This window comes from Heloderma suspectum, chromosome 2 (genome assembly GCF_057233095.1).
Source record: "Heloderma suspectum isolate Gila_16-S chromosome 2, 16-S_ref, whole genome shotgun sequence".
Lineage (NCBI taxonomy): Eukaryota > Metazoa > Chordata > Lepidosauria > Squamata > Helodermatidae > Heloderma > Heloderma suspectum.
In genome coordinates, this window is record NC_139459.1 from 140,422,332 (window position 1) to 140,446,992 (window position 24,661).

General features: G+C 45.8%; 1 protein-coding gene across 2 annotated transcripts in view; it reads left to right on the top strand.

The window, feature by feature from the left end:
* Positions 1-14,263: 14,263 nt before the first annotated feature.
* Positions 14,264-24,661, top strand: part of MFHAS1 (multifunctional ROCO family signaling regulator 1) — a 46,306-nt gene continuing 35,908 nt past the window's right edge. For both annotated transcript variants that reach the window (XM_084835051.1, XM_084835052.1), the window contains exon 1: positions 14,264-17,878. In XM_084835051.1, the coding sequence (XP_084691177.1) occupies positions 14,566-17,878 (3,313 nt within the window). In that variant the 5' untranslated portion in view covers positions 14,264-14,565. The remainder of the gene's footprint in view (positions 17,879-24,661) is intronic.

Consider the following 24,661-nt stretch of genomic DNA (forward strand, 5'->3'; position numbering starts at 1 on the left):
TGTCAGAAAGAGAGGAAGGAAGGACGAACGAACAGGGTAGCAGAAAGACTGAGAAAAGGGGTGACAGAGAGAGAAAGGGTGCCCTACCTGTTTTTGCCTCTGGTGCCACCCACCACTAGTTTAAGCACCCTCTGCCACTGGCATGTGGCTCCCAACAGACCACCCTCCAGGGAATACATCCATAGACAGAAATAAAGTTCCCCACTCCTGCTCTAGGCTGGCTGGCTCTTTTGAGATTTAAGTTTAGACTTGCCACTAAGCAATTTTCTGAACTGCTGCCTAGACCACTGACATCAGAAATGGAGGCTATCACTATTAGACAAAACAACAATCAGTCTCTGCTAAGAGGCTGGCTTTTACTGAACTGAGATCCCCATAAAAGTAAGAGTTGGCTCACTCCCCAGGGAGCTTCCATACAACATCCAATCAGACACCAAGATACTCTCTCTAAGACCACCCTCTCTGCAATAAACTCTGCATATGCTCTGGAACCCAAGGCTTTACTCAAGTAGGTAACATGTAACTAGCTAAATTAGATTGGCTTTATTGATTTTATTTGGAGTTGTGAGTGTATGATTTCCCATCCCCCCCATCTCCTTTTTTTATTTGGACATTTGGCTGTATGTTTTAACAATGGAATTTCTCACTGAAAACTCTTCCCCACGTGAAGGACCGCACAGTTACAAAACTTGTGTTCTTAGGATTTTTATAAGGCTTTGTTAAGTTCTGTGTATCTGGGCTTTCAGCAAGAAAATTCAAAGCACCTTTCTTTTTATTCTTTCCTAGGGCTGGGCAGTCAGGAGGGGGGACCTTGGCAATAGGGCTCAGAAACTCACCAAGCAGTTGGACAGACTAGGGTGTTACAGGAGGTTTATCCTGACTGTAGTAGCCTATCAGTAATTTGGGGGGGGGCAGGGGAATGTGGCATTCTTGCCTATTCCCAGTGAGAATTCCCCTTCTCTAAGGCCTTTCTCATCACAGCAGGAAACAGCTTCTCACATACATGCTTAGTTTCACTGTCACTAGGACCTCTAGGCTCAAGCCCAACCCTTTTAACTCTGTCCTCGAGCTAGGATCATCACACCACTCCAGATACAGCTCTGTTGTCAAAAGCATATTACTGCCTAATTCCATGTAGGCTTTTATCTCAGCTTTCAGAAATTCATTCACTCTTTCACTAAGTTAATGGCCTTTAGCTTTTTAAAAACTTGACAAAGTGGTCAAAAGTTCAGAAACTATTTGGTTCCCTACTTGCATTAAGTGGCACTTTCCCAGATGGGGTCATGTATGTTGTGTATGCCCTACCAAACATCTGGACTGGCAGATTGCAAGCCTGCACAGAGGTCTTAGTCATCCTTTTTAGAGTCCCTTTAACTTGTTCTCCCAGGCCATTAGGTTGTGGGTAGTAAGCAGTAGATTCCAGATGTTCAGTTCTACAATACTTCCACAAACCTTGCACCACTTCAGTGGCTCAGTGGGAAAACTTAATTTCATCAGTCTCTTTAACAGGACCTTTGTCATGGCTGGAGCATCCACTGTTCTTAGAGCCTCCACATCAGTGTACTTTGTGAAGGGTACCATTTATCAAAATCAATCACAGTTACAATTAATCCCTTGCCCTTGCTAGTAAGTCAAGGGAAGGAGCTTACACCTGCCTGGCAGTATGAGGCCACCTCCCTGGGAACACTGGGCCCATGGAATGGGACTGACAACCTTTACTCAGTCTTTCCAATTCCAGTAACTGAGGCCTGAATTTTTGTGAGATCAGTTGTGTCACCAGTTCATAGCTTGACTGTCTCTGCAGAGGTAACCACAACTCATCCAATAACTTTTGCCTCCACACGATCTGTTCCTTGTTGTTGTCAGAAAGGGGGATTTCTTGTGGTAAGGCCTGATCCTTTATTGACTAAGCTATTGTTAGTTTGCACCTCTTGTTTAAATTCATTTGCCTCACTCAAGTCCTGTAGAGGCAAAGTTAGCTCTGTATGTTTCCCTGCCCCCCTTCTCCTGTAAATCAGTTGTCTCATCGTTTTCTCTCTGCGATCAGGCACAGAGCCTATCAGCTCTGATCCATCCTGGTCAGAGTTCACTCCCACACTGTATATCCCTTCCCTTCCCCTCCCCTCCATGGGATCTTCACCTTGGCCAAGGGAATCTCATTTGGACTTCCTCTGACTCCCTTTATTTTCACTGACACATGGGGAATTATGTTTGCTGAGGCAATTAAATCCTCCCTAATCAGTGTGATTTCAGCACCAGTATCCAGAATACCCAAATATCTTTTCCCTGCCACCAGAACCTCTTCTCTTAGCCCAGAATCAAAGTCTGGGGCCTTCTCAAAACTGTCTTGACAGAAATATACATCCTGCAGTGTTTGAATGGTTTTCCACAGTTTTTACCATTCTGACTGGAGATGGTATAAAAGGGTTCTGTGAGTGCTCAGTACAGTTAAATAGTAAATGGCCCATCTTTTCACTCTTATAACAAGTTCTTCCTTCACTTATATAGGAGGTTTGTTTAAATGATCCTGTCACATTCTCTTTAGGCTGGGAGTTCAGTTCCTTATCTCCCTTTTCATCCCCTTAGAATGATTCCTGTATTCAGTTGGTTTGTAACGGTTTTCTCTGAGGAGACTGCCTGCCCCACCCCCTCCGTTCAGAGCTAGTTGGTCAGCTGCCTCACAGACATTTTGAGGGGTTTTCTTTTTCACCACCAACTGAATTTCGGTGGGAAGCTGGAATAGGAACTGTTCTAAGATCATCAAATTTCTTTGTGTCTGCTTTGGTACTGCTTGTCCATTTACCAAATAAGTCAGAAAGCTTAGCACCCAATTCCACATAAGACTTGCCAGACTGTAAATGACAGGACCTAAACTGTTTTCTGAAGTAATCTAGTCCTAGTCTGAATCTTTTATAAACAGCTTCTTTGTATTCCTCATAGGTCAATGGATGATCTAAGAAGCTATTATATTTCTGACAATTCAACTTTTACCAGACTGGGAAGATATTTCATATATTCCTCCTTAGGAACGTCCAGCAAATGTGCTGCTTTTTCAGAGGTTGAAAGGAAAACCTGAGGATCTTCACCTGCCACATAAGCAGTAAAATCCCTGGGAGTTACTCTAGGAATGTTAAGGTTTTCTGCCTTTCCTGTTCTCCCTACTGCTCCCTGCACATCTCCTCAGCTCTCAAATCTCAGTGTTTCTATCTCCATCTCCATCTCATATCTATGTTGCCTCTCCTTCTCTTCCATATCAATTCTCAACTGCCTCTTTTCCCTCTAGCTCTATTTTCAACCTCTCTGCTTCTAAAGTATATTGTCACTCCTTTTCTTCCATTTCCATTCTCATTTGTCTTTCTTTTCTCTCCATTTCCACGACTTTAATCCTATTCTGTTCCCTCAGAATTTCTAAATATGTACGGTCTGTTGTTTTTGCCTCAGGGTTTTTCTCTACCCCCATTTCACTACAGGGTTTCACCTGATGTTGTATCAACATCACTCTCAATTCCTCCATACTTTTCCCCGCATAAGCAAAGCTTTGCCCTTCTCCACAAGCGCCTCTTTCTTCATACCCATAGATGCTGCCATTTCTCCTCACAGTTTCTCTTGTGTATCAAATTCAACAACTCTTTTCTCTCGTATTCCAAAATCAATATGCTTTCCTCTCACATCCCACCACTAACACCACCTGTAGCGTTCCTGCCATTTCCCAGTGAGAATTCCCCTTCTCTAAGGCCTTTCTCACTCCAGCAGGAAACACCTTCTCACCCACACACTTCGTTTCAGTGCCATCAGGACCTTTAGGCTCAGGCCCAACCCCTTTTACCCTGTCCTCAAGCTGTGAGGACACACAGACTTTATTCCATAACCTTGTAATGTTCCCTTTATTACCTCCCGCTTAAGTAGCCAAGAGCAGAAGGGGTAGGATTTTATAAACAAAGAAAACTTGGTTAATTACAGTATTAAGTTGTTGAACAGTAAATAAGTAACTCTTAAAGGCTCTATCAGTGTATGTTCTCTCATACACAATACTCCATATCACACTCTCAGAGACCTCTCAGTCCTAAAAATCCTATCTTTGATCTAAACCCGCTTTCATCTAGACCCTATGTCATCTCTTTTACAAACCCTATCTGACCAACACAAGCACAGCAAGCACACTGTTTATAAAGTGCACACTTCACTCTCTCAGCCAATCATCACACATATGCAAATCCACCATTCTTCCTGTCCCTCATCTCCCACTTACAGCAGAGATACTCACTCTAAATACAGAGATATAACAGGAATACATAACCATAACCACAGGTTCATTATATAGATACTTGTAACATCACAGGAACCCTTGTAAACAAGGGGTCTAACAGTAGGGAAAGTCATCCCCCCTCCCAGCTCTGTAAAGCCACCCAAGGAGCCTTCTATAATGTTTTACGGTGTTTTTCCATGGGATGTTTTTCATGCTCATTTCCACATGGGACCCAAAACCAACACACACACACCGCCCCTGGCAAAAAAAAGTGTTTCTCTTTAACAAGTGTTTGTCAGGAATTGTTCCTAACATGGGATCTCAGATCCAATGCAGCTTTGAGCTGCAATATTTAAGGTGCAATCCTATGCAAGTTGAGAGAGAGTTGTAGGCCTTTTTTCTCTCTAAACCTTCATAGGATCATGCCCTTAAAAGATTAGTGATGAGTGTGCTTGATATGAAAAGATTGAAAATGATCATCCTGAGCTCGTTGAATGAAGGGTGAGGGATAAATGTCATAGATAGATGGACAGATAGATAGCACAAGCCCATGCATGCTTATTTGGAAACAAACCCTACTGAAATTAGTAAATATTCATAGGATCAACTGTAAATCACTTAGGGTGCAATCCTATGCAAGTTTAGACAGAGAAAAGGCCTACAACTCCCAGTATTCCTCACCCAGCATGGCTGGCTGGGGCATTCTGGGAGATGTAGGCCTTTTCTCTGTCTAAACATGTATAGGATTGTGCCCTTAGGAAACCAGGGAAGGACTTACCCAGCTGTGAGAATCTTTTTTGCCTATAGGCCTGGGACTGGATTCACATGCAACATCTGCTAATCATCCTTATAAGTTGGTGTGAGATGTACCTCAGCTTCTCTTGGTCCTCTGCTACATCACTGGCCTTCCGCTGTATTTCCCAACACACTATGCATAATTCCAGCATTAGGGCAATGGCCAACTCATTCTTTATTTACTTGTTAGGGTGCTTGAGAAAATCCAAACTTTCTGTACCACCACCATTACCACTACAAATAAAAAAGAAGAAATTAGTGAGTAATCAATTAAATGAAAACCCTAATAGCATGGCTGTTAAAAGCTGAGGGGGAGGAAAAGAAACAGTAGTGAATCTAGTCTCACTATTTTGGTTATGATGTTTAAACTTGTCTTTGTCATTGTATGCATTTATTACTGAAGAGGCCCTATCATGAGGCAATGTCAGGTGTTGCCTCAGGTGATAGATTTCAGGTGCCTTTAAAGGAGGTGGAGTGGAGACAGGCAGAAATCACCCATGGGGCACAACCTTTGGGGAAATTCTTCTGCATAAGACCCACTCAAATGATATATGCATGGGAGAACTTCCCCACGGATGAAGCCCCATGCATGTGTGGTAAATTTTTCACCTCAAAATGTCTTGGGCCAGCTTGTTGTTGTTAGAATCATAGAGTCCACTGGAGGCTGGTGGCTCTGATTTCGGTGGGGCTGTAAATCCATTCTGGGTTTTAGTTAGAACCAGCCAGAACTATAAAGGAGCTATCCAATGTGCTGAACCGTACCCACAAAATGGGTTCAGCACCTTGAATAGCTCCTTTAGAGTTCTGGCTGGTTATGACTGAAACCTGGAATGAATTTTCAGCCCCACTGAAATCAGAGCCACCAGCCTCCACTGATGGAAGGTATCATGGCGGTCATTTAGTCTAACCCCTTGCTCAATCCAGGATTTGCATTGCAGGATGCAGCCACAGCATCCCTTACGGATGGCTGCCCAGCTTCTGCATAAATACCTCCAGTGACGAACACACCTGTTGTTTCTATCAACCATTATGTTGTAAATTAATAATTTTATTAGAATTATTGTTTAAATAATTATTCAAATCATTAATAAATGTAGTCGTTTATGCAGTGCCATCCATTTATACCGAGCTTTACAAAGTAATGTAAGGGGGAGAAATCAGATCCCTGCCCTGAGGGGCCTCCAAATTTCAACAATGAGTTGAACTTCAACAACTAAATTTCAACAATGAGTGAGCTAGCAGAGGGAGAGGGGAAGGAAGGAAGGAAGGAAGGAAGGAGTGGGTGAGGCAAGGGAAACAAGGGAGAAAATACAGTTAAATGTGCTTAGGTGCTTCAGCTGGGAACAACAAGGACAAAAGGATTTTTATGATAGACTTTGTTGTTGCAGACAGCAGAGAATAAGCTGCTGTCCAAGCATTTCCCAAAATCTCTTCTGTCCCTGGCTGTGCGAAACAAGAGTACTTGTTGTATGTGTGCTGTTCAAGCACTCTGCTTCCATCTTTGTGTTTCAGAGAGGCATGAATAATATATACACAACTGTCTCCGTTCAACAGCACTCAACAGTCTCCCAAGGGGTGGGGGGAAGAGAGGAAATCCTACTGGTGTACTGGGACCGAACTGTTGGCTCATTAGAAAAAGAGAGAAATGCCCTGCCATTGTAAGGAGATCAGTTTATATTAGCACATGCACCATTTATTGTAACAACTGTTGGGTGAGTTTGCAAGCTCAGATAACACTGATGATTATTTACTTGGGAGTTGTTCCTGAGGCAGCTGTTCCCATGCTACCCTGCCAAATCCATCACCACTCAGGAGTGTGGGAGCTGCATTAATTAAAGCCACTCCCAGCTAGTGCTGAGGATTGGGAAAATCATTGCAGAGTTTTGATTTCTTTTCAACTGCATCTTTCTTTCTATCTGGCTAAAACAGCTGGACCATCATACCAAATGGGCAGAAGTATGTGTGTGTGTGTGTGTGTGTGTGTGTGTACATGTAGAGGTTGGCATAAAGCCGCACAATAGCAAAGCAATAAGGAGTCTCTGGATCCACTGTGGATGCAATCACTCTTAAGGTAAGATGTATAAGAAAGATAGAAAGACTAACAACAGAGTATTAAAAAAATTTTAAGCTAAACATTTCAGCTTCCACCCTCATCAGTAGCTGTACTGTTAAAAGTGTGCACGTACCTACACTTGGTCCACTTCATGTATGTAATAACTTGAGCTCTGGATCACAAAAATGAACACTACAATACATTCACTAGTCTTGAAGGTGACATAACACTCTTTGTTCTTTCTTTAACAAACTAACACAGCTATCCCTCTTGATTTTTTCATAGTAACAAGAATATAGCAATAATAAGCATAATAACTGGGTTGCTGCTAGGCCTTGCAAAACAAGAATTGTCATCACAGATGAGCATCATCCTTACAATGCAAGTAAGTACACATAAGTTACTAGCCCTCAAACCTTTTTACTAGACCACCTGAGCACACATACTTTAGGCATTTAATTACGCCACATCAATGGCCTGTGAGAAAACCAAATGAATAAACTCCCTTATAATTTATAAAATCTTATCCTCCTGGACACGTATACGTGACCTTTACTTGCCACAGGAAACTGTGTATGACTGTGTTGCTTTGTAGTTTTGCTATTTGAAAGAGCCTGCACAAGCCTTGGGCTTACGTGCTCCCTCCCTCCTTCTCTTCTTTCGTGCAAGAAGATAAAAAGGATCCACTTTTCATTTTAAACTAAGCACTGTTCCCTGTGATGTCTGAACACAGGGATCTGTGGTTTGTTTGTTTGTTTCATTTCTATACCACCCAACAGCTGAAGCTTGTTTAAACTGTGATTAGTGAAAACAAGCCAGGATCATCAGATGTGGTTTCAGATCCTGGCTTGTTCTCAAACTAACTTATTTGGAGTGGAGAACCAGGTAAGGCAATCCCCTCTAGTCTGATCAATGAAATTGTATCACTGTCTGTAGGCCTAAGGCTGCACTTCTATGCATACTTACATGGGAGGAAGACCTATCATACTCATGCATAGAGTTGGGCTCCATGGCTGCAATCCTAAGCATAGAAACATAAAGGAAAGGGAAAGAGAAATTGTGGCCCTCCAAATGTTGTTGGACTGCAACTCCCATCATCCCTCAGCATTGGCTATGCTGGCTGGGGCTGATGGGAGTTGCAGTCCAACAACATCTGGGGGGCCACACATTTCCCATCCTTGATATAGCAAGTTGCCTTATACCAAATCAAACCATTGGTCCATCTAGCTCAGGATTGTCTACAGCAGGAGTGGGCAACTTGTGGCCCTCCAGATGTTTTGGCCTACAACTCCCATTATCCCTCACCATTGGCTATGCTGGCTAGGGCTGATGGAAGTTGTAGGCCAAAATATCTGGAGGGCCACAAGTTACCCACCCCTGATCTATACCCTGTCCCTGATTGCCAGTGGCTCTCCAGGGTTGAGACAGAGGTCTTTCCCAGCCCTAGTTGGAGCTATCAAGGATTGAACCTAGAATCTTCTGCATATGAGTCATGTGCTCTACTACTGAGCTACAGACCTTCCCCAAAGCACACTTGCTAGGGAGCAAGTCAATGGGACCCACTTCTGAGTAGTGTAACTTTGGGTTAAGCCGCATTTCTCATGATCAGAAGTCTAAAAAGCGATATGGAAGGCTATCTGATGCATTGAAACAAATGCATCAGGTGATAAAATGCAAAGGAAGACAGTACTCTTGTATAGGAGTGAAGAATAAGGAACTTTGGTTGGTGGCGCACCTTGCTATATAGGGGAGAGAAAAGATGTACAAATACATAGGAATCCAGTCTTCCTTTTTCATCTTCCTTTTTCATCTCCCAACACATTCAAGGCACTGTCTCTTAGCTTTAAAATACATTGCCCTAGTTTAAAACCTCTTCCTAGTCAGCATAACCTGAACTGCAGTAATCTCTGAAAGCAAAAAAAGGAAAAAGAAAAAAAGGAGATGGTCCATATAGGAACTCTCATCCAACCACTGCTGCTAATTATGTTAAGGCCTCCAATTCCAAGAAGTGGTCCTGGCTTAAACAATATCGTCTAAATCATTTCTAAATCTGTCCCTTCAGCCATTCAGGCATGTTTAACATCTCTGTGTATATTGTTTGCTTGACCAAAATAAGAGTGTGAAGGGGATGGGGGGAGAGGCTGTTTTGGTCAAGGATATGCTCATCATTATACAATTCCAAGGGAAGGGTTGGAGAACACAGGCTTGGCACAGAGAAGGTCCTAGATTCAATCCCTGGCATCAGTGTCGACTCTAGGTTATTTTGGGGGGTCCTCCTCACTGGTGATAATGGTGGTACCTTCTTACCACCATTTACACCAGCTGCTATTGCTGGTCCTCCTCCTCCTCACCACCACCACTATTGTCTGGGCCAGAGCAAACAGATTGTAATGAGGAAGAGGAGCAACTCCAGGGGGCTCTTGTCATTCCTGCTGTGGTGTGGGCCCACAGCAGGTGCCCGATCATGCCTACGCTTGACACTGGCCCTGCCTGGCATTTCCAGGCAGGGCTGGGAAAGTTCCCTGTTTGAAACCTTGGAGAGCCACTGCTAGTCAGTAGACTATACTGAAATAAATCATGGATCATTGTTATAACCTGGTGGCTTATGGTAAAAGGCAGCTTCCAATCTTTCTAACTATCCCAAGTAGGGTACTTGAAACTTAATCTGGATTGGGCAATAGTGATCTTGGTGTTGGAAGAGTGACAACAGAAGAATAACTCTGGAGGGAGTTTTGGGCAGGAGATGCATGTGCATGAAAAGGTTAACTAGATTTTGCACTCCAAGCCTTCTAGGATAACTCTGGGGGTCAGGGGTTAATAGAATGAACCATTCCACCAGTGGCTACGGAGGAGATAGTAGGCATTGCCTAATGATGGATGAATAATTGGTCTCCCCCACCCCTCGCCTTTTTTTGTATTGCTATGTTCTTTTTTTTGTACTGCTTTGCCTAGAAGAAGGGCACTCTTTTTCTCCCTTCCCTGTGTGATGGAGCTATAGGAAAGCTCCCCCAGTTTTTCTCTCTCTGTGACAACTAGAAGCCATGATTGTGATAAGTTACATTCTTTAAGTAAACTTCAAGTTAAAAGTATTTCTTCTCCAAACTCAATCTTGTGTTCATCAATCTGACTGCTATCACTTGGTTAGTAGGAGCAGTGATAGGGATTCAGCCTGTTTTGAATGGGATAATGCTCCCTTGAAAAACAAGACAGGCACTTTGGGGATGCTCCTGGATCTAGACACTGCTGGATGCGCAGATGGCAGTGGTGGCCAGGAGCGCTTTTGCCCTGCTTAAGTTGGTGTGCCAACTGGGCTCATTTCTGGAGGAAGCAGATCTGGCCTCAGTCATTTGCATTAGTGGGATTGGATTACTGTCACACATTTTGTATGGGTCTGCCTTTGAAAAGCATTTTGAAACTTTAGCTGGTTCATATTGCAGTGGCAAGACTCCTAACCAGAGCCACTTTTTTTAGACCATAGTGACTCCTCCCTTATGCCAACTGACCTAGCTGTCAGTTTGTTTCTGGGTGGAAAGGGAAGTGCTGGTTATCATCTTTGTAAGCCTAAATGGCTTGGACCAGGATCTCTAAAGGGCCATCTCCTCCCCTATGAACCTGCCCGTCTGCTCCAGTTAGTAGGAGAGGGCTTTCTGTATGTCCCACCACTGTCAGAAGTATGCTTGGTGAGAACAAGGTAAAAGGGCCTTCTCTGTTGCAGTGCCCAGGATGCGGAACATCCTGTCCCAGGAGGCCTCTATTGCTCCCTCCCTGTTAGTTTTCTGTCACATTTTGAAGCCTACCTTGTTTTCTGATTTTCCTTTCCTCCCTCTGGAAATTGCAATTTAGTTTTTTTTAATTTGCCATTGTCTTGTTGTTGTTTTTTAAATGCCATTATTTAGTTTTATCGCTTAGGTTAGCCACCTTGAGTGCTTTGTTTTAAGTGGAAAGGTAATGTACAAAACCTGAAGTAAATGCAATAAAATAGTTCAATAAGCTATTTCAAATCTAGGCAACCCAATCCTACATAGAAACATGTGGCTACAGCAAAGCAAACAGTGCCCCTGTGGCCGGCATTGTAATCCAATGCACACTTACATGACAGTGTATGCCATGGAACAGTGAAGCATTGCTGAGTGAACATGCCCAGGAGTGGGCTCTAAAACACTCTACTCTTATTGTGACCCACCCTCCAAGACCCCTCTGCTTATGACCTCCTGATAATGACCTCAAGCCAGGATCATCTGCCCCAGGTGGTCTCACAGTCCCTGTCTCAACTGGATACTATCAGATCAGGGACACCGTAGTTCATTCTGGGGAGGAGCTACTATACTCCAAACCTGGCAGTGGAAGTTCAAATATTTTGGGAGAGGAGTCTGGATAAACTTGCCAACCACCCAAGGCTGTTCACTCTCCTCAAGGTCCTCATAGTGGAGATGGCGAAAGACATAATTTGAAGGAATTTGGTGCTTCTGCAGTATCCAAGGAAGGATACTGCTTCTACATTGCTTTCAGCTTCATTTGAAGGGAAGGACTCCGGGAATAATCTGGCCCTGCTTGGAGATATAAGGACTTTATTGGAAGGTTTGGACTTTTGTTGCTGTCTCTAGAAGCAGGCCAGGTTTTTCAGCCTCCCGCTGAGTCAAGCTCCCTGGATGCCCTTTAGCTCTAATTCAGTTCACCCTCGATTCAGTTCAACCTCCACTCTGCAGCATTTGGTCTGGCTAAAACAGCAGAACAACTTACAAGCAGGCCTGATCGATCCATACTGCCTTGGCTATTCCTCGTGGAGCTTCACAGACTGCTTCTCTGTGATAGGGGTAGGAGGAAGCACAAAGACAGGTTCAGTGCTTCTTGATATTGACACAATACTGTGAGAGCAGATTATTTAGGCATACAACTTGGGGGCATCAGTCCACACCAGCCTTTCTCAACCTGGGTGCTGTCAGATGTTTTTGCCTACTACATCATCCTTGGCCATCGGCCATGCTGGCTGGGGTGGATGGGAGTTAAGAGGCCAAAACATCCGGAGAGATCCTGATTGGGGAAAGCTGGTCCACACAGTGTTGCATTCAAACCTAGAATTCTTGGTTGGTTAGGGTCCTTTCACATAGCGGAGTGTAAACTTTCCCTTTGTAATTGCCTCCCTGACCCGGTTCTCATGACATGGCCAGCTCATTATGGGTTATTTAACCATGATGAGCCACAGTACATCCTGGGTGTTTGTGGCCACCATTTTGAATATGTAACCCTCAACTGGGGCGATCGGGGGTTGCACCGTGCCATGAGAACTCAGCCATTGTGAGTTATTCAAGGGTTAAACAACCTTTGCATAAGCCTCAATTAGTAGTAAGGTTACGTGAGGGTTGTTTAACCTGTGAATAACCCACAATGAGCCATCCATGTTGTGCGAACCAGATCCTTGTCTCTTCCTTGCAGGCCATGAGTAGGAGGAGTGTTAGCTTGTGAGTCTGTTTTAGCATAGCCAATTACACATCACCAGAAAAGAGGACACAGATTTGAATGTGCTAATTTATATGTATTTTAGAAAATTTAGCAAATCTAGAAATAATTACTATTGTTTACATAGAAAAACAGCACACTGCATTATACTGGGGAAGACTGACCAGATGACCTGTGTGCCTGCTCAGTCTGCTGCCCAAGTGCTTGCTACCTGTTGATGGGCGACTTCAGGGCACCTGTTCGCCCTTCTTAGGGTTCTTTATCTTTAAGGCAAGGCTGGAATGGACAGCCCTTCAAATAGAGGGCTGAAGCCAAGGCTCACATTAAGGCCATGCTTTTTGAATTGCTTTATTTTGAAATTTTAGGATGTTTATCCTTTAGAAACATTATGGCTGGTGGTTGGGGAATGGGGGATTCTCTAGTAGGGAGAAGGTCAAACAGATTGTCAAGGAAACTGGCTTCACTGCACTGTTTCTGGACACAATCCATACAGATGTCCAATGGGATTGCAAGCATTTCTGCTCTTTGAGCTTGTTGTTCACGCAGGCAGTACACACTGGTCACTGTGTCATGATTTTGCAGTTGAAGGTATGAACCAAATCATTTCTTAGGAGGTAATCTGAGGTGCTTCAAAAGCTGTCTCTGCTGCCAGAGCTGTGATGGCTCAATCACACCGTGGGTCATCCTCTTATGATATCACAGCCAAGTGACAGGGCAGCCACTGTGGTGTAGTGGTTAGAGTGCTGTGCTATCCTAGCGCCACGGATATGTGGGTTTAAATCCCCACTCCACCATGAAGCTCACTAGTTGATCTCCTTGGGCAGCCACTATCTCTCAGCCTAAACTACCTTACAGGGTTGTTGGGGGGTGGCGTATCTCTCCCTAGCCACTTAATACCTTGCCATCCTTTCTCCCCCCACTTTTTTTTTTTTTTACACTGAAGTGAGATCAGAATCCTAGTTTGGGGAACTTGCGTCTGGGTGTTGAGCAATGAAAGGAGGTGAAGCAGCGAAAGCAGCATAGCAGTGTTTTTGGTTTGTTCCCATTCACTTCAGTGGGGATGGCGGCATTTATCTTTTGTTTGGTGACTGGCATCTGGAATTCTAACACAATCCGAGAAAAGTGAGTTGGAGAAAACCAGAAATTCTACTTTCAGTTCAGTATTGGAGTCTTCTCCTAGGAGGATTATCTCACTCTCAACCTATAAATATTATTGGCTATTTTGCCTCATTGACCGGTACACCACTGAAAAATTCATTTATTCAGGAGGCGAAACAAGCTTCCAACGATATCAGTTTTTGGAGTTTGTTAGTAGAATGTGCTATGTCTCTTAAGAACTGTCTATAGTTCTTGATGAGAACTCTGCTTTACATCATGTGTGTGAATGGATCATCATACATATAAAGACAAAATCTGATGCAAGGCTTTTCAGTACAATCGAGTCAGTTCAGGTCGGTCACCAAGCGTCTGCGAACTCGAGTGACGACGATGAGCCTCGTTTAAGCTGGGCTCATGCACCGCCAGGCTGGGGTCGGGAGGCGTGAGCGGGCCCGGCAGCGGCAACAGGGAAGCGAGGAAGAGGAAAAGCAGCAGCAGCAGCTCTAGGCTGGCGCGCCCTTTCTTCCTCCAAGGGCGGCTCCGGCCGGGCGGGCGTGCATTTACGTGCCGAGGGGCGGCGCTACCGCTGCAGCCACCACCTCCTCTTCCTCCTCAGTCCCAGTGAGAGAATCGACCGGCGCCGCCTCGCTGGGAGCGGCCGCCCAGGAGAAAGGATGCTCCGCCGGGCGCGGCGGCGGCGAAGGCGCAGGAGACGGGACCGCCCTGCGACCCTGCGTTTCCCCAGCCTCGCCTAGCGCCAGAAGCAGCCTCCTCCATGGCGAGCGTGGCGGCGACGTCCCCCGCTAGGTTTGAGCGGCGCGGCCCGGCTTGTAGAAGGACACCCGGGAGCGGCGCGGCCCGGGCCCTTTTTGACTCTCGTCTCCGTGCGCCCTAGGACCGCTGCGGCGGCGGCGCCATGGCCGAGACGGAGCGTCCAGAAGAGGCGGCCCGGCTGTGGAGAGATCCCGCTCTGCGCGCCAGGAAGCTGCGCGGCAACCTCCAGCAGCTGGAACTCGAGCTGGGCTCCTCCCGGGAAGACAGCGGCCCGGAGGCAGAGCCGGAGCCGAAGTCCTCGCAACAGCCGCCGCCCTCGCCGCTGGAGACGCTGAACCTGAGCGGGCGCGGCCTGGAGGAGCTGCCCGAGGGATTGTGCGCCGCTGTGGGCAGCAGCCTGAGCGTCCTCTCGATGCGCAGGAACCGGCTCGCCCAGCTGCCCTCGGCCGCCGCCCTTCGGCACCTGGGCCGCCTGGCCGAGCTCGACCTCAGCCACAACCGCTTGCGCTCCCTTCGCGACGACGGCCTGGCGCTGGCGCTCCTGCGGGGGCTTCGCAAACTCAGCCTCAGCCACAACCAGCTGGGGGCCGACGGCGACGGGACACTGCCCGCCGGCTTGGGTGAACTGCGGCAGCTGGAGGAGCTGGACTTGAGCTTCAACCGCCTCCGCCGCCTGCCTGAGGAGGCCCTGGCCCGCCTGCAGCAGCTGCGCACCCTCGACGTGGACCACAACCAGCTGCCCGCCTTCCCTCAGGTGCTGCTGGAGCTGGGCGCGCTGGAGGAGCTGGACTGCTCCGGCAACCGGCTCCTGCAAGCTCTGCCCGAGGGCATCTCCTGTCTTCGGCGCCTGAAAATCCTGTGGCTCAGCGGCACGGGCTTGGCTGCCTTGCCTGAGGACTTGTGCCAGCTGGGGAGTCTAGAGAGCCTCATGTTGGATGGGAATCGCCTGAGAGCCCTGCCAGCTGGCTTTGGCAGCCTGCAGCGCCTCAAGATGCTGAACCTTTCGTCCAACCTGCTGTCTGACTTCCCTGCAGCTGTACTGGCGCTGCCCGGCTTGGAAGAGCTCTACCTCAGCCGCAACCAGCTTACCCTGCTGCCCACTGGACTTTGCCAGCTCTGCCAGCTCCGCACGCTGTGGCTGGACAACAACCGCATCCGCTACCTGCCTGACTCCATTGTCCAGCTCCATCAGCTGGAGGAGCTGGTGCTGCAGGGCAACCAGATTGCCATCCTGCCAGAGGGGTTTGGCCAACTCAGCCGAGTCAGCCTCTGGAAGATCAAAGATAACCCACTGATCCAGCCCCCCTATGAGGTATGTATGAAGGGCATCCCTTACATTGCTGCCTACCAGAAGGAACTGGCCCACTCCCAGCCTGCTTTGAAGCCCCGTCTCAAGCTTGTCCTTATGGGCCTGAAAAATGCAGGCAAAACTCTGCTAAGGAAGTGCCTGATGGAGGAAGAAGAGGAGGAACAGGGGCAGGGAGATTCATCCTCAATTGCAGCCCACAAGGATTCTGGGAAAGCTCGGAACAGGGGGTGCTTCATACAGCCCCCAAGAGATCTGCCCCAGCCTCTGTCCCCAAAAGCACAGGCAAGCCACCGTCCCATTGTTGAGCAGCCAGAGGCTTCCCCTTTGCCAGCGTCATCCCTGAAATGTTCCCATTTCGGATATATCTCCTCTGAGCAGTGGGACATGATCTTCAATCCATCCCCAAAAGCTGCTGGGCAGACCCAGGTAGGACGCTTCGTTGCTGAGCAGCAGAATGAAGCTCCATCATCTCCCTCACCCAAAATAAATGGGGAAGCGCACTTAGGATATTATCCTCCTCCACAGCCCGTTATGCCCCTAGCTTCATATGCAGCAGGGCCGCCAGGCAATAGCAAAGGCATAGAGGTGGCAGACTGGCCGGCAGATGTAGAGAGGGGTCTGACTTTCATTGTCTACGAGCTGGCAGGAGACCCAAGTTACGATGTGATCCAGCCCTTCTTCCTCTCTCCTGGAGCCCTCTATGTCCTAGTGGTGAACCTGAGCACTTATATGCCACAGTGTTTTTATCCTTCTGTGGGACACTTTCTCCACTGGCTGGGGGCAAAGGTGCCACACGCTGTGGTGTGTATGGTAGGTACCCATGCAGACCTGTGTGCTGAGCGGGAGGTGGAGGAGAAGTGCTTAGATATCCACCGTCAGATTGCCCAGCAGGAGAAGTGTGATTACGAGGGCCTCCAGAGTTTGGCCCAGCAGGTGGATGAAGCCCTGGGGCAGGATTTTGACCTGCGCTGCTCCAGTCCCCATGTTGCCTTCTATGGGGTGTCAGACAAAAACCTCCGGCGCAAGAAAGCTCAATTCCAGTATCTGCTCAACCATCGGCCGCAAATCCTCTCTCCAGTGTTGCCTATAAGCTGCTGGGATTGCTGCCAGGTACGCCGTTTGCGAGAGAAGCTCCTTTCAGTAGCAGAGCACAGAGACATCTTTCCCAACTTGCATCGGGTGCTGCCAAGATCCTGGCAGGTGCTGGAGGAGTTGCACTTCCAACCAGAGGCTCAGCAGCTGTGGCTCAGCTGGTGGGACTCTGCTCGGCTTGGCCTGCAGGCAGGACTGACTGAGGACCGTCTCCAGAGTGCCCTTTCCTATTTGCACGAGAGTGGCAAGCTGCTGTACTTTGAGGAGCACCTGACCCTGCGAGAATACGTTTTCCACAACTTGCCCAGACTCATTGACATTCTCAATGTCTTTTGCCAGCGGGATGCCACAGTGTTGCTCCAGAAACTGCTCAGCAATTCCCACATAGATGAGCTGAAGGCTGCTCAGCTCCACCACTATGTGGAAGGATTCTTGCTCCATGGACTTCTCCCTGCCCATGTTATTCGTCTGCTTCTAAGGCCCCACATCCAGAGCAGAGAGGACCTGCAGCTCATTCTGGAGTTGTTAGAAAAGATGGGACTCTGCTACTGTGTCAATAAGCCCAAATCCAAACCCTTGAATGGGGCTACTGCATGGTACAAGTTCCCCTGCTATGTGAAGAACGAGATGCCTCATGCAGAGGCATGGATCAATGGTACCAACCTGGGTGGACAGTCCTTTGTTGCCGAACAGCTGCAGATTGAATACAGCTTCCCTTTCATCTTTCCACCTGGGTTGTTCGCCCGCTACAGTGTCCAGATTAACAGCCATGTGGTTCAGCGATCTGATGGGAAATATCAAATCTATGCGTATAGGGGAAAGGTGCCTGTAGTAGTATGTTACAAGCCTGCCAAAGGCACCCAGCAACCAGATACTTTGTCTATTGCTAGTCATGCATCCCTACCAAATATATGGACAGCCTGGCAAGCCATAACCCCGTTAGTGGAAGAACTGAATGTACTGCTTCAAGAATGGCCAGGCCTGTACTATACTGTGCATGTCCTCTGTTCCAAGTGCCTTAAAAGAGGGTCACCCCACCCGCATACCTTTCCAGGTAAGAAACTTTAAATACTTGATTCTGGTGTTCAAGCATAGCATGTGTGTGTCACTGGGTGAATCTAGCTTACTGTTTGTCAAGTGGTCACTTGCAGCAGTGTGTATGTAATCACCTTCTAATCTGGTTGGTAGGTGGTTACAGACAACCATTTTACCACATATCTGCACCAGATGTGTGGTAAATTCCCATTTGCCATATGACAGGATGATACAGCTGATACTATACTGGCAAACTGACTACTGCAAGGTGAGAAAGCATCCCCCAGGAGTAATAAGGAATTTTAGGACTTCCCTGTTCTCCAGGTTTCTGATCAGGTGTGGAAATGTGGTCAAATTCTCCTTACCACTTGGCAGAACAATATGTAAGATCATACTAGATGACTCCACTTGATGTGTAGTAAAATCCCCCCTATTATGGTGAAGCAGATAAGCCCCTACAGATGTCCATGCTATCTTGGTGTGTAGCTTCATCATCTATGTAATGTCAATCTATGTCCTGTCAAGTGACAACTAGGAGTTTACCAGATACAGATACGTGGTAAGATGTGTGGTAAAATGGCTGTCTGTATCTTCTCCAAATAACTAAAACACTCTGGGCTGTTTTGGTAGCCTCTCTCAACTGGCTTACCAAGAAGCTACATGCACACTGTGGTAATTTATCACCTGGTAAATGATCATTTGTAATAAATTCACCCTTAGCTTTTCAGTAGGCAGCATTGTGTAAGAATTCCTCTTTGTCTTGCTTTGCCTGGAAGCTGTAGCATATGTTGATGTAGTAATTGAAGTAACTGGGATATTCCTTTATTTAGACCTGTAGGTTCCTCTATGTACTTGTGATACCAGCCTTCCCCAACCTGGCGACCTTCAGATGTTTTTGACTACAACACCCATCATCCCCAGACAGCTGGGGATGGTGAGAGTTTAGTCAAACATCTGGAGGGTGCCAGGTTGGTAAAGGCTGTCATACGTAGTTCATGGTTATCCCTTTATTAGATTCATATCCTTTTATTGTTCTCCTTCAGAAAATTTTGCAACTTTCTGTGTCTATGTGCTCTCGCATACATTGCTCTGAATCTTAACAGGCCTGCCAAAATTGCAGCCTATCTGCCATTTGTTCTGGCCAGCCAAATGATTGGCAGTCTCTCCTCACCCCCCTTTGTTGTGGCATGCCTGAGATGGAAAAAGACAAGGGTGACTGGAATGCCGCAATATGTGGCTGGTGGCTTACAAGTTGTACAGGCCTGACAAACAACATGTGAATTTATCCTTAATGCTTTTGAATGCTCATAAAACACAAATGTCTTATGGAGATTTTTCTTAATTAACAGGTTTTAATTGGTTTTCAAGAAGTATAGAAAATGTGCACAAACAACATCTGATAACAGGATTTTCATCAAAATTGCCTGTAAGGGAGAAAAGTTAAAACACTCACTAGGATGTGCAGATTGTGTTTTTCCAGTAAGTTGATGGTAGCTTGAAAGAAGGATTGCTGCCTGTGACATGTATATCCATCCCACTTTCTCCTCTGGTGAACAGGTTTTGTAGATTTTTCTGATATTTGAATAGAAATGTTGACTAGAGGAAATAGACCAGATGCCTTTCTCAACCCTCACTTTAATTCTCTTAGAGAGCAATCCTATGATCCCTGGAGAGCGGCCCAGGGACTGTAGGATTTTTCAGAGTCGCCCTCCTAATCCCTGCCCCTGCCCCTTTGTAGCTGCCGCGGAAAGAACTGTGGCACCTGCTTTCTGAGGTCGCAAAAGTGGCCTTGAAGGACCTTGTAGAGGTCTGAAAGGGAGTATGCCAATGGGTGGGGAGGGGCGAGGCCAGGCCAGGCCAGGTTACAAAGAATCCTATGGCCTCTACAGCCTCAGTCCTGCCAGAGTGCTTCCTCAAGATGGGCTCAGAGGCCGTGCTGGCAGCAGCCTGGCAGAACACTGGATTCTCGGAAGGCTCTGAGTTTGAAAGCTTCCATCTAATGGGGGTGCAACTCATAGGATTGCACCCTTAGACACTGTCTGTCTTTCTTCAGCTGTACACTGGCAATCCCCAAACCAGATACTTGGATGGAGTCCCTCTATCTTTGGCAGGAATGCTCTGAGTTTACATGTCTTCAGAATCTAGAGTTTGGAGGGCTACTTTGGTGGTTCTCTAAACAGATGCTTCACAAGTAACTCACCCTTGATTGCCCACCATCTTCTCTCTGACTGCCAGGACAGTCATGGGTTGTGCTGTGTTCAGATGTGTAACAACAAGAGTGGTGGAGCGAATGGATATAGAACACTGCTGTTAATTCCTCCCATCCTTTGTCTGTTAGTTATTCCCACAAATTCCTCTTTCTGTCGAACCTCAACAACTCAAGTTAAAGAACTGGGGCGGGGGAGCTTTTTTTAATATGAGTGCTAGGTTTGCCGTTTGTATGGTTTTTTCAACAACATCTGTTAACTGATTATTCAGTCATAAGAACCAAGCATGTTAGGGCCTGCTAAGGACTTTAGCATTCTATCAGCAAAGGGTGGGATGTATTCATGGAGTAGCATATTGCCCATCATTGTGTGCGGGGGAAGGCCATTATATCTCTGTGTATACTCTGATACAGATGCACACTGCAGCTCTTCCATGGCATCCCTGAGCACATATAGATGGCCAAACGACTATACCCTTGGCTGAGCTTTCTCACCTTTTGGTACTCTGGTCTTCTGTATCATTCTGCCATGTAGCACACATCAGATGCCAATGTATAGTAGAATGGTCATCTATATGGGCTTCCCATGAGTGCAGTGGGCTGTTCCCCCACCCCGGTGACATTGTCTGCAAGTGCAGCGCTTTATACTTTTCCCAGTAGTAGTCCATGCTAGCCATGATGTAGAAGAAAGTAAAGAATGTGTTTGGAGATGCTATAAGATGGGGGCTAGACCTATCCCTACCCTGGTGACCAGTATTTGAAGTGAGGTTTGGGTTTGGTCTCCTCTCAACTGTGTCCTAGATTTTGCATTGTCCTGTAGAACTCAAAGGCAGCCACTGAGAAGATGGTCAAGCCCACTCTGTACAGACCACCCTGGGTTCTTTCTTTTGGTATGACACAGATTTTTTGACCACTGAAGTATGACACTGAGTCACTGCTCAGGAGAGTTGCAAAGTGCTTGCCACCCCTTTCCCTCAGGTTTCAACTGTGCGAATATGAGAACAAGAGAGAACAAACCACCCAGAAGAGATTACGGCTGTGGTGGTGACACAACTTTTTTCTGTGACAGGGTTTGCACAATCGCTGCAGCCCAGTGGCAGTGTGTGTCGGCAGCCATTTTGAATATTCATCCCGCAGTGGGGGTTACCATGGTTTGTCGAGATGTCTGAACCCAGGAGGCAGGGGTTACTTGAGGGTTAAAGAACCCTCAAATGACCTGTGACCTGTTGTAGGGTTATTTGAGGGTTGTTTAACCCTCCAACAACCCCTGCTGCCCAGGTTTGGATGTCACAACAAATCATGGCAACCTCCCACTGTGGGTTAAATATTGAAAATGGCCATCTGCACACATTGCAACCCACCGTGGTTTAAATGAGCCATGGAGGGCTGTGGTGATCATGTGAACCGGCCCAGTGTGATAGTTGAAGACTTTCTGAGGATTTTTTAAATTAATTGCTTCTCTGTAACTGGTTGATACTTCCCTGCTTTCATAACACAGGCTTGAGTCGGAATGCCAGGATAGTATTTTTGGCAAGCAGACTTTACTCTGGCATAAAATCAAGTCAAACTTCTGACCTTAATAAGCAATGTGTTTATGGGACCTTTCTTTTAGCAATCAAAGTAGTTGGAAGTGTATTTTATAAAGATGGATTGAGAAAAAAATTGAGCAGATTTTACTCCTACTCAAATGGCATATTCATTTTTGACTTGCTAGAAATTTTATTAGGCTGTGGTCCTTTGGCCTGGCTTGTTACTATTACTTGTACATGCTTGGAAGTAAGCTAAATATGAGTAATTTCAGAGGACTCATTGGTCGGGTTCATGATAGACATAAAGCTTGCTTTTGCATCTGTTCATGTGGCAAGCCCCTACTGATTTGCAGGACTAGGATCACACATCAAGTTTTCTGCTGTATAGATTTGTGGGCTGCAGACCTGCGTGGCTCTATCAATGCAGGTATTTTCATAATGAGGCTATGTCCCATGTATTTATTTATTTATTATTAAATTTATTAATCGCCCATCTGGCTGGTCACCCAGCCACTCTGGGCGATGTACAACATACAATAAAACAGTTTAAAACAATAAAATTCTACAATAAAAACATTTTCTAAAATACCCTAACCCACCCCAAATGCCTGCCTGAACAACCATGTTTTTAATGCACGATGGAAGCTCATTAAAGAGGGGGCATGACGGAGTTCCCTAGGGAGGGAGTTCCACAGAGTGGGGGCCACCACAGAAAAGGCCCTCTCCCTCATCCCCACCAGTCTAGCTGTCCTGGCTGATGGGACAGAGAGAAGGCCATCCGAGACTGATCTTGTTAAGCGGCCTGTCTGGTGCTGCTGGAGGCGCTCCTTAAGATAGGCTGGGCCGGAACCATATAGGGTTTTAAAGGTCAAAACCAACACCTTGAATTTGGCCCGGAAAACAACTGGTAACCAGTGCAACTCCTTCAGCACTGGAGTTCCAATGTAATCATTGGAAATTCCTTTGACTGGTAGCTGTACATACCTTTGGTATGGTGTGTTGTAGTTCTCAATAATGTTTGAAAATTGTGAGATTTCAGTGTCCTCAATAGCAGTTTTGTGATTCTGTGCATTTTCACATTAAAATGGAATTTAGTTACATAACTTTAAGGAAATTACAGGTTGCTTTGTATATATCGTTCTATAGATGAGAATAATCACTATACAGGAATGAACCTGCTGTCAGAGAGAGAGCATCCAGTATCTGGTGGGCCTTGTGTGCTTGTCGTAGCTCTTGTTACTTATATAGCACCAGCAGTGTACCTGATGTTTTACAGAGTGGCACAAGCAAAAAAGATAGTTCCTTGCACGCACACAGTTTACAGTCTCAGTTTTGACACTAAAGGAGACGGCAAGGGTAACAAGGGTGTAAAACTAAGAAAATGAAGTTAAACGTGCTTACAGCCCAATGCTGTGCTTCTGTTATCCTAAACTTTATAATATTTTGTTAGGGAAGTCATTTACTCCAGAAATTAGCCAGAAGGAAATGAGCAACTTTTAGTGAGCAAAGTTCCTATTCCTCTTTATAGTTGTTGGAAATGGGTGCTCCCTCTGATTTGCCTTTCTGTTGGTAGCTATAATATCTGCATTCAGGCACTGATAACTTTGCAGCTGACTAGTAAAGAAGATTTTAGTTTTAAGTGTATATATATTATTTTAAAAATGCCAAAACAATGTGGACCACAAGCTGAAATTATTCAAGGACAAGATGAGTCTTCTGAACCCAGAGGATACTGATAAAGGCTCTTCTGTTTTCAGGCCACCTTCATCACTGGATTACTAATAGGGGAATTTCTTCCTAGTAAGAGATTAGAGAAGTCCTAAAAATTATTTTTAAAAGTGCCAAGACTAAGTAGTTCAGCTGGTGAGAGAGACCCTTTGTTTCCTTCAACATTGTAGATCCATGCTTTAAAATCTTCTCTTTCTCCATTTTCTAAACAAGGGAAAAGAAGCACATTTCAAAGTATGGTTAACTACACATTACATGCAGTTGTTCATAAGCCTAGCAGCCTATTAAAAGGAGAGAAAATAAACGAATATTGTTTGTGGAACTTGGAGCGGTCTTAGGTAGAGTTGTGATGGGGTGTTTATGCATAACCTTCTGTTTCCAGATGTGTGTATACCATTGCAAACATGTGACTGGAACCCTGCGGAGGGACAATTGCAGCAGAAAAATGATGGGTGGGGAAAGGGTTTAGTGCCCCCTCCCCTCCGTTTCTCCTATCCAGGCTTTGTTACATGTTTTTTCATGTAACATGTAGTTAACCCATAAGGCCATGTCCTAGGTTTTAAAACATTTCCAAGTTTTATGAGCATACTGGATGATTTTCACAGTACAACATGGTCTTCATTTAAATTTAGTCTTAAAAGTATGGCTTTTTGGAATGTTTAATTATTTGTAGGCTGGCTTGAGTGCTAAATGAATGAAAAGCAGCATAGAAAAATACAAATATAATCTATGCAAATACTTACTCCAAGGCATAATGACTCAAGTTTTAAAAAGTTGAGGGCTGGTGGGAGAAGGGCTAAGACGTTCAGGGGCTTTTAGATGCTGACATGGTTCCCTGAAAAGTATGGTTTGAAAATTGGGAGCCACCCTTGGGAACGCATACTCTTCTCTCAACATTAACCATGGTTCCACACTAGGTGTCTGTTAGTACACAGTTTGCTCATAACCATTGTTTGTGAACTTACTTCAAATCGTGGTTTTAAAGTTGTGTTTTACATAGGTGCACATGTGACTAAACCCTAGTTAAGGCTGACAGGGAAAGGAGGGGGGAAATCACTTCGGGAGGTATTGTGATTTGAAAACCATGGTTTCTGGGGAGCCATTATTATTCTACACTGGGGCATGATGCTATCGAATTCCCTAGAGGAACCAGAGGTAAAATCTTCCTAGAGCCATATGGTTGCATTGATATGGGAAATGCACTGAAAGATTTGTGTAGGGAGTATAAAAGTAGATGGCAAAAATACATGCTTTTTTAGAAAATGGTGAGCAAAAATATGTTTAGTACCTCTGATCAAGAATGAGCCTCTACATTAAAGAGGCCACATGTTGTACTTAC